General features: G+C 48.0%; 1 protein-coding gene across 5 annotated transcripts in view; it reads right to left on the bottom strand.

Moving 5' to 3' along the window:
* Nucleotides 1-779: 779 nt before the first annotated feature.
* The window catches only part of ALDH18A1 (aldehyde dehydrogenase 18 family member A1), a 48,658-nt gene continuing 39,080 nt past the window's right edge, over nucleotides 780-10,357 (bottom strand). For all 5 annotated transcript variants that reach the window (XM_059054490.2, XM_059054491.2, XM_067024968.1 and 2 more), the window contains 5 exons: nucleotides 7,619-7,814; nucleotides 7,394-7,515; nucleotides 5,203-5,389; nucleotides 4,113-4,208; nucleotides 780-1,812 (listed from right to left, as the gene is read on the bottom strand). In XM_059054490.2, coding sequence (XP_058910473.1) covers nucleotides 1,631-1,812; nucleotides 4,113-4,208; nucleotides 5,203-5,389; nucleotides 7,394-7,515; nucleotides 7,619-7,814 — 783 coding nt within the window. In that variant the 3' untranslated portion in view covers nucleotides 780-1,630. The remainder of the gene's footprint in view (nucleotides 1,813-4,112; nucleotides 4,209-5,202; nucleotides 5,390-7,393; nucleotides 7,516-7,618; nucleotides 7,815-10,357) is intronic.

The raw sequence follows: 10,357 nt of genomic DNA, 5'->3' as shown, positions 1-10,357 counted from the left end.
GGCCTTCTTGGGTCACTTTCTATTTTCGATTCCAGGGGCATTTGTTGTGTGGTTGGGAGCTGATTGTGGTATTTGCCATAGAGTTTCAGGCACGACTTTGTTTATTGCCTTTTCAGGCAAGCTATGCCAGAACTCCCCACTCAGAGGGCGGGGCAGGCAGGGTAACGTGGCCGACCATGTAAGGGTCTGGACGAGAGGTACAGCCTGGAGCCAGCCGGGAACATGTTCCCCACGACACCATAATTCTTGTGCTCATAAAACCTCCTCAGAGGATAAAAAGAAACATGTAAGTCAGTACTCATTTCTTTGGGAGGGCCCCCATGAGACAAGAAATCTTTCAACGGCAGACTGTCAGGCACCGAGGACCTTAAAGAGCAGGATGGGGGGAGGCAGGGAGGGCTTAGGGCTGTCACTGAAGCAGGCGATCCTGAGGCAATGCAACGGGCAGGACGATCCACGTGGATGCCGTGTGGACGCGGCACAAGGACAAGCGCGCTCACGTCAGCCACACCCACGAACTTCAGACCATCACCGTGTTTTTAGTCTCTAAGCTCCTGGGGCTTCATATCGTGTTTTCCTTTCCTCTCTCTCAGCCCGAGTCCCTCCCCTGGGGATCTGCCTGTGCTGCTTCCACTGACACTGTTGAGGCAGATGGCCTCTGTCCCCAACCAACTTCCAGAGAAGAGACTGTGTAACAGCGGGGTGTGAGGGCCACAAGGGAGGGAAAAGGAAGAAGGTAACAACAAGTGACGGAGAAAGCTTAAATCATGCACACAGGCTTCTCCTAAGAACTTTTATTTCTCAAAAAGGGGGCAAGAATCCAAAGTATTAAAATAATCCTCTAATTTTTGTTTTGGAGGGAGAGGATAGGATGACAAAATAATTCATATAAAAACTTCAAGCACAATGGCTGTAGGTCCTTCATCCTGAAACTTGTACCTCCTGTCTGCAGCTCCAGGTTCTAACCATGTCACAGGTAGTGCCGAGCTCCTGGATTCAGAGGCTTACAGCATCTGGAATGCTTATTTATATTTACTCCACAAATAAATACAAAAGGTCAATCTTCCTAGTGCAAATGATTCAGTCCATTTTTGTGATTGTTTCTAATGAGAACGCTAAAAAGAGCTGCCTCTCTCTAAATTCCAAATCTCTCCTTTTTGAAGACTACTAAGAGTGTGAAAGAAATGAAATGTGGAGACTTATCAGGTACGACTGGCTCTTATAACAACCACATGCCAAGGGAGCCTCTACCTCATTGAGGTGATAAAAGGTAAAAGCGACCATGATTTTTCCATTGCCTTTTATGTGGGGAAACCGCACCTTTCTGTTTCTATCATTGAAGGGAACTGCGCTATGTGAAGCAAGGTCCCCCTCTAGCAATTAAGCAAAATCCCTATCCAGAGCAAGTATTTTCTAACTTAAAAAGAAAGAAAGAAAAGGGTGAGCTGGAATGCGAGTCCTTAGCCCAGGCTGATGTTGCCACATGGCCCATAAATGCCGAGGGGCACTTTCCAACAGGCAGGCCCTTCCAGGAGGTGGGAGACAAGACCTGGTTCACCCGCTGAGAGGCTTAAGATGAGTTTAACAGTGAAGACCGCTCGGAACACGCCCGGCTCTCCTCTGAATGCGTTCAGTTGGTGTTTCTCTGAGGAACAGGGAGGTTCTCATGAAGGTACTTTAAACTTCCATGCTCTGAGAAGTCCGAGACCACGTGGTCCTGGCCTCGCAGCAGCCACTTGGTAGTAAGCAGTCCCTCCAGTCCCACTGGTCCCCGGGCGTGGATTCGAGACGTACTGATCCCCACTTCAGCTCCTGTGGAAAAGCACGGATGAGGATGTGGCCTTCCCAGCCTCTGCTTCCTGACCGCCCGCCAGGCCTACGTCTCTTCCTTCTCCTCACTTGGCCCCCTCTCTCTGCCCTCTCCTGACCCATCCTCCCTGGGCTAGCCTGACTTCCACTGTCCCCACAAACACGTTCTCTGGTTGCCGTGAGTCAAGGTCAGGCCCCTTCTTCTTTAATAAAAGAAGAAGGGGCCTGACCGTGGGCCTCTCTTTTGTATTTTATCCCCTATCCATTTTGACAATACTACAAGTGCTGTCTCCGATATCTGTCTTGTGTCTGGATTGCGTACCATCATCTGACATTTGGGCATTGTTTCAGGTGTACGACAGTGTATAGAGGTTTCATCTCCCCGAGTATCCTTTAAACCCTGGATGGCAAGGGACACGTTCTAGGTATTCCCTAGAACGCCTAGCTCCTAGGTGCTCATGAGATGGCTGCTGACTACACCGAAGAGTGCTTTTCATTTTCCTCCCTCCTGCTCCAGCCTCAGACGCAGGGCACCAGGGCTCTTCCCGGGTCTGGCTTGGTGTTCTGCACCGTGTGCGGTTGAGGCAGGGCTCCTTTGCTCATCACAACTTCACTGAGCAGGCACTGGGCTGGGACCCGGGGATGAAGTGGTGAACAACTGATGCAATTCATGGAGCTTGTATTCTTGTGGGCAAGGCAGCCAAAGAACAGTTCAACAAATAATTCCTTGCGGTGATGGGGTGCAGTGGAGGGTGCTGGGACGGACGGAGACTGTGTGGCAGGGCGGCAGCAGCCTGGATAGGGTGGTCAGTGGGAGGCTCCCCGAGGAGGTGCCTTTGGCTGAAACGTGAATGAGAAGGAGCTGCCCAGGGGACAGCAGTGGAGAGCCGCTGCAGGCAGAGAGGAGCAAGCAAGGACCCGAATGCAGAGGTGCCCGGGGCAGTGGCTGGCAAGGAGATGGTGACCACTGGCTTCAAATTCTGGGTTTATAGCACAGAGACCACATGACTTTGGGCAGGTTACCTAACCATCTCTTGCTTCAGTTTTTTCTTTTGGAAAAGGAAGAAAATAATAGAATCCATTATGTAGAACTAAGTGAGATAATGCATGTGACGCATTTAACACGGTGCCGGAAATATAGTAAATGCTCAATAAATACTATCTGTTACTGTTATTCATGCATTTCACAGGAACTTAACCCAACCAGAGTCTGAGCTTTTGCTCTGAGCAGCGGATGGGAAGACAATGGAGTGGTCTTTGCTCCTCCCCCATCTTGGACTTTCACTTGAAAGCTGGGCACCTCAGCCCTTATAAGTGTGCTATTTCTTCTTCAAGAACATGGAATACAAAGATCAGTGCAAGTGATGTGATAATTAAATCAAACCCCAACACAACAGAAACAGGGAACTAAAAATAAAGAGTCCAATGACTAAGAATAACTGAGCAAAATTCCCTTTAATAACCTTTAACAATTCAGTGAGAACTATTTCTCTGGGCAGTTCTCTATTCAAACGTTCAGAGGGATTAAAATGTTTTAAGTAGTTGAAATAATTCTCAGATGTGCCATAAATGTCTTATTGGAGCTTTGTAAAATGGTACCCCTGAAAACCAGCAACTGTCCGAGAACTCCTTATACTACTGGGGGATGGAGAATTTATTACTAATGATGGAAGGGGGGAGGGTGTCTTTCTGAAGCTTTTTATTTCGAAGTTAGCTTTAGAAGTCAGCCTTGCACCTCTGGGCTTACCTGTTTGTTTCTGATGCTCATACTTCAGCCCAGCATAGGTACTAACACCTTCTTTTGTCCTGTCCTCAGGGCGGATTCCTAGCTCTGAGGCAACCTGGCTATGTCCCTCTGAAGGAGTAAGTCTGCAGCGTCAGTGCTCTCACGGGACCTTGGCATGCACACCTGTCATAATCCATGCATGCAGACACACTGTGGTCTGCTGTACGTGGCAGAGTCCAGGCTCTGGACTCATGGGAGTCTGGGTCTGAACACCAGCTGCATGACTTTGGGCAAGTTACTTCATTTCTTTGAATCTCAGTATCCTCATCTATGAAAAAGGAAATACACGTACCTACCTTCTTAGCATGTGAAATGCCTAGAACACAGGAATTCTACCAGTTCATGGTAGCTGTTATCATTCTCTCTCATAAACCAACCTTCCCTCGCTACGTCTGCATCATCTTGATCATGCACGTGACTATAAAGGCCAGATGTCTCCTCCACCCTCACCATGCTCCTTGGGGCCACACAGTGATTCACAAGGGACTCCTTTCTCCCCGACCAGACTCTTTCTTACCCAGTCCAAAGCGGTAGCCATCAGAGAAGCGAGTGCTGGCATTCCAGAACACACAGGCACTATCCACGTGCTGGAGGAAGAACTCTGCTGTCTTCTCTGCAGCATAAAGGGAAGAAATTGAGTTAGGATGGCCCAGGGAGAACATCCCTGCTTCCAGCCACTCAACAGGGCCTGACTGGGGCAGGGCCCAGGCCCCTGAGGTGCTTCCCCACATATTAAACATGCAGACTTGTGAAAAATCTAAAACAGAAAGAAAGCAAACCAGCTTCATCAGTCCTGTTGTTGAAGGAGTAGGTACCTGGGAAAGACTGGGTTGGAATCCAGATCTCCCTGCAGACGTACCCTCAGTGCTGCAATGGCCTGTCTACACTATCTGTTTATAGGCTCTGAGTCAAATGCCAAAGTCTGAACTCAAACTCCACAGCCACCAGCTGGGTGACTGTGGACAGGCTTCGGAACCTCTCTGTGCCTGAGTACAATGGGGACTGACAATATTACCCAGCTCCCAGGCTTGCAGAGAGGATAAAATGAACCAACAGCCATGGAGCACTCATCCCAGAGCCTAGCAGATGGCAAGTGCTCAAGTATTAACTGTTTTCACTGGTGGTGCTGTGATTCCCCAGTAAACGGACTGGAAGTTCCCTGAGGGGGCCATGCTGGTATCCTTTACCATCGGGCCTCCAGTGCCTGACACCCAGGCTCACCTGTGGAGGGAATGAGTGACTGTGGAGAGTTGGTTTTGCCCTAAACTAGTTGGTTCTGCGCTTAACCTCCTGAGCCTTGATTTCCTCAGCGGTAAAATGGGTTTATTCCAGCAACCGGGAAAGACTGCTGCATGGAGCCACGTTTAAAGTGGAGCGAATCACCTCTTCCCTGCCTCTTCCCTCGGGGCCACTGTGACAACACAGCGAGATAACAGACAGTAAAAGCACTCAGCAAACCAGCAAGTGCCGCCCACACCAGGCATTGTTATCAGTCCACTGAGATTACGTTCTCCTGCAGGCTAAGAGGGGCTGAGAGGAGCAGGGTCAGCTTGGAGATCAAGGCAGAAAACACAGACCCCCGTGGGCTGCAGCCCCTGCACACTTACCATTCTCTGTGACGATGACATCCGTGTGGGAGCTGCCGTACTTGTGGATGTGGTCAATGGCCTCCTGCACGCTGTCCACCACTTCAATGCACAGTTCCAGGTCCCCGTACTCAGTTCGGAGGGACTTCACTTCGGAGGGGCTGAAGGTCAGATAGGAGGCGAACTTGGGGCCTGCGTGAATCTTCACCTGGGACAGAGGAAGTCCGGGGCAACAACATAAACACAGCAGAAAGAGGAAAGCGCACACTCCTCCCTCTGGGATCCAACAGCAAGATGAGCCTGAAGATGATGGGTCCACGGCTCCTGTGGCCTGGAAACCAAACTAGTCCCTGCTTCCTTTTAGAGGCAGCCTTCCACCCTCCAGGATGCTCTGCTTTGGGAAATGCTGACGGCCACCTGTCAGCAATGGCCCCCAGTAAAACTGGAGCAGGGATTTAAGCAGGAAGCCTCTGAATGTGCAGAATGTGCAAGGCATTTAATGGGCTATTGACATAAGCCCTTGACTGCTGGCATTTTACTAAAATGAACACATGACTAGAAAAATCCCATTCCCAGCATGTGGGACTTAGGCATTGGACTCAGATGGAAAGAGGGAGATGCCACAAACACACTTCTACTCCCTCGGCCCTGGAGAAGTCCTAGGCACGCTTTAGAGGAAAATAGTACTTGGTTGGAAACCACTTCAAACTGTGTTTAGTCACTAGATTTCTGACTTTGTCAGTCTGGCCCCATTTCCAGGTTCAGCTCAGGTCCAGATTCTGGGGCTAATCCTGCTTCTGGCTGGAGGAATTTAAGGATGCTGAGGCTGGTCACTGGGGACCCCAGTCACAGTGTGACCCCACTACTCAGGCCTTGTTCTCTGACACTTTCCCAGGGCAGCGTTCAGGCCTTGATTCTTTAGGGCCAAGCTCTTGACTTGGCTCAAGTCACAACAAGCCACATTTGTCATGTCCTCGTTGCTCCCAAGGACCTGAATGGTTTCCTATCTGGGACCACACTTCCTCCAGGCTTGGGGTCCAACCATGTTCCCCAGGGGCTGGAACCCCACCCATCTGCAAGTCATCCTCTGGTGTACTTCCTGCACTACAAGGTGCTGAAGTACACATACTGGCTCATTCTGACTTGAGGAATTTCAAGGCAATGCTGAGGATGACTGAGGATATTTTGGGTTTGTCTGAATCAGAACTGGGGGTTTTATTCTTGGATACAGGAGAGCTTTCTCCTGTCCAGTCCAGGCCAGTGTGGTGCCTGGCATACATCAGCATTCAAACAGGCCACTAGTGGAAGGTGAGGTCCCAAACATAAGTGATCATGTGATCTAACTCCCTTATAATTTGTGGGGTACATTTACTTTTATTTTCCAAACTGGGACCATGCCACATTTATAAGCTGACTGAAGTCTTCCTTTTCAGCAAAAGGATGAAAGGGAAGAGACACATGCTCAGGGTCAAAGCAACGAAGACCAGCAGTCACTTTCTCTGCTGCTGTGCTAGTTTACATAATTCTGACATCAGGTATTAAAGCTTAAAATGCATCCTGACAGAAAATTTAAGATTGTCCAGTTTCACCTGGAGAACATCTATCTTTCTTGCAATCAGGAATTTAGGATGGAGCATACATTTATATTCAAAACTTACTGGCACTGGTGGTTTATAATCTTAATGACATGCTAAGAAAATAATCCAGAAAGGACATTATACAAACTGCTCACTCCCAAATATCGCTGTATTAATAAGCACATTAATATTGGTAATTGTAGACATCTGTGGAGGAGCAGCTATATGTAAATTTTTGGTTTGAAAACATTGCTGCACAATCTTTTCAAATCAAATCCAAACAAGAATGTGTGTTCAGAAACATAAACTTTATGCCGCCTGAATAAGAGGTGGCAGGAAAGAGTCCATTCAGTGGGCTGCCATGTGACCTGCTTTATCTTTGAACCCTCTTAACGCTGAACACACACCACTTTGGTATGAAGCTATTTGTGTATGGGTTTCTTCCATCCACTAGACTGTCAGAGGCAAAGGCATGTCTTACTCACTGTGTACTCAGCACAGAACTTTGTATATGGCAGATGCTCAAAAATATTGCTTCTCACATTTCCTTAAATGGTATGGCAGCTGCTCCCAGTCTGATCCCACAGGCTTCTAAATCTCGGGAGGGAAGACAGGAAGTGATGGACTTGTCCTACCTGTTCCACTCTCAGCATGTCAATGATCTGGTCAAATAATGGTGTTCTCAGCAGATCTCGGTTGATTAACAGAGTCTCTAAAGCATTACAGGCGGCTGGATATTCGCATTTAGAGTCTCTAACTGAAAGAGGAGGACAAAAAATTGTTTCTATTAACATGATCCAGAGCCACCGAGGACATGACAAATATTTTGCCCGCATAAAACGGGACATCACTGAGCTCACCTAGCCTGGTGACCTTGTCGACACTGGCCTCTGAATCCACGTACATGTGGCAGATGCCTTCACTGTGCCCCATCACTGGAATGCCCTTAGCAGCTTTCTGGATGTTTCTGACCAGCTGAGAGGAGCCTCGTGGAATGATTAGATCTATCATTTTGTCTAGGCGGCAAAGATCTTCCACTTCTTCTCTGGTATTCACCTGAAAAGGCAGAGAATAAAAGATAAAGATGACATCTTCTGACCACACAAAATATGGAAGTAGCAACATCCCTTTCACAGATAAATGTCTGTATCTCCTGAGAACTAAGTCTGATGCTCTGAAAACTTATTCCAAAAACAAGATTAAGGAACATCCCTGGTGGTCCAGTGGTAAAGAATCTGCCTTCCAATGCAGGGGATGTGGGTTCGATCCCTCATCAGGGAACTAAGATCTCACATGCCACGGGGCAACTAAGGTCGTGTGCCCCAACTATTGAGCCTCGTGCACCTCAACAAGAGAGCCTGTGTGCCACAAACTACAGAGCTCACGCGCCCTGGAGCCCACATACCACAACTACAGCAAGAAAACCTGCACGCCACAACTAGAGAGAAGCCTGCGTGCTGCAGCTAGAGAGAAATCCGAGCAGACTGCGCGCCATAATGAAAAGATCTCACATGTCTCAACAAAGATCCCATGTGCCACAACTAAGATGCGACACAGCCAAAAAAAAAAAAAAAAAAAGGAAAATAAATATTAAAAACAAAAACAAGGTTAAGTTCCTGATCATGGATATTGAAAGTTGTCCAGCAAATGCTTATCAAACTCTACACACTAGGTCCTGTGCTCTGCATTACAAAACATGCAGGACAGGGTCCCTGCCCTCAAAGAACTCAGAGTCTGGTAGGGAAGACAGGACTACCCTATGACTAGCCATAACACAGGACAGACACTTTTAAGATGCTAGAAGAGGTACAAAGTGCTATCTCTGGAAGTTCGACGAGGTACAGAGTATGCCAGGCTATGAAGATCACAAAGGGAAGTGGCTGCTCCGTTGGCTCTCTAATCACAGCCTGATGACATGTTGGTCTTGCTAGGGAGTCACGGTTCTCCACGGCTTCTGCTGACAACCTCTACCCTGGGATGCTGGCTGGAGTGACTAAAGTGCCTGTGTTAGAACTCTGAGATTATGGGCATTTTTTCCTTCTTCTTGATTTTTAATTTCCCCCCATATGGACACGTTACCCACAAGAGAAGTACAAATATACATGTACAAGAAGGTTCATGGCAACTTTAATCTGCATTGCACCAAACCAGAAACAACCCAAATGTTCATCGACAGAAGAAAGGATAAGCCGTAGTACATGTATATAAATGGAATACTGCTGGGTCTTTTTTTTTTTTTTTTTTTTTTTTGCGGTACGTGGGCCTCTCACTGTTGTGGCCTCCCCTGTTGTGGAGCACAGGCTCCGGACGCGCAGGCTCAGCGGCCATGGCTCACGGGCCCAGCCGCTCCGCGGCATGTGGGATCTTCCCGGACCGGGGCACGAACCCGTGTCCCCTGCACCGGCAGGCGGACTCTCAACCACTGCGCCACCAGGGAAGCCCTACTGCTGGGTCTTGAGTGGCTCAGGAAAAGTACTGCTAGATGCAACAACGAGGGTGAATCTCATGGACATGAGAAAGAAATACCTGAACAAAAGAAATACAGATAAAAGAGTGCGTTTGTATTATTTCACTTATATGAAGTCCAAGAATAGGCAAAAGAAATTGAATGTGAAGAAAGTAAAAAGAGAGTGGTTTCTTGGTGGTGAGGCGGGGCCTACTGATGGGGAAGGGCACAAGGGAGACTTCAGGGTACTGGAAATAGTCTGTATCTTGATGCGGGGGGTGGTTATATGCGTGTATATACGCGGACACAATTACAGAGCTGTTCACATGTGATTAGGGTACTTTACATATGTTATACATCAATAAGAAGGAGGAGAAGGAGGAAATCTGTCAAATTAAACTAGGGTATGGAGCAGCTAGGATCTGAAGCCCTACAGCCTGTGCTCTTTCTACCCACTATGTTGCTGTAAGAATAACCCAGCTTCTTGTCAGGGGGTGTGTAATGAGGCAGGTTTGTAGAAACCCTCCTAGCAGCCAACAGAATCCTGCAATGTTGGAGTGAGTGGGCCTCAAGGGAAAAAGAGAAGGATCTGGAGTCAACCTAGGTCCAAATCTAAACTCTGGGTGATTCTGGCTAAGTTATTTTACCAATGAGCCTATTTTTCTTCCATCTATAAAATGGACCTAATAGGGCTTCCCTGGTGGCGCAGTGGTTGAGAGTCCGCCTGCCGATGCAGGGGACACGGGTTCGTGCCCCGGTCCGGGAAGATCCCACATGCGGCGGAGCGGCTGGGCCCGTGAGCCATGGCCGCTGAGCCTGCGCGTCCAGAGCCTGTGCTCTGCAGCGGTAGAGGCCACAACAGTGAGAGGCCCGCGTACCGAAACAAAAAAAAAAAAAAAAAAAAAAAATGGACCTAATAATTTTTCTCACAAGGTTGTTGTGAGGATTAAATGAGATAATGATGAAAGTGCCTTGCCCACAGTAGGTACTCAATAAAACTATCTAGTACTTCAAAACCTCCACTGGATGGTTGAGGAGAGTGACACAATGGTTAAAATAATGACCATAATAATAACAGTGTTAACAGCATGACCTCATACTTATAAGCTGCATGACGGTTTCTGACAAACCTTCATAAAATGTATCCGTCTGA

Source organism: Kogia breviceps, chromosome 2 (genome assembly GCF_026419965.1).
Source record: "Kogia breviceps isolate mKogBre1 chromosome 2, mKogBre1 haplotype 1, whole genome shotgun sequence".
NCBI classification, from domain to species: domain Eukaryota; kingdom Metazoa; phylum Chordata; class Mammalia; order Artiodactyla; family Physeteridae; genus Kogia; species Kogia breviceps.
The sequence above is the reverse complement of the archived record's forward strand: the minus strand, read 5'-3'. Positions and strand labels throughout refer to the sequence as shown.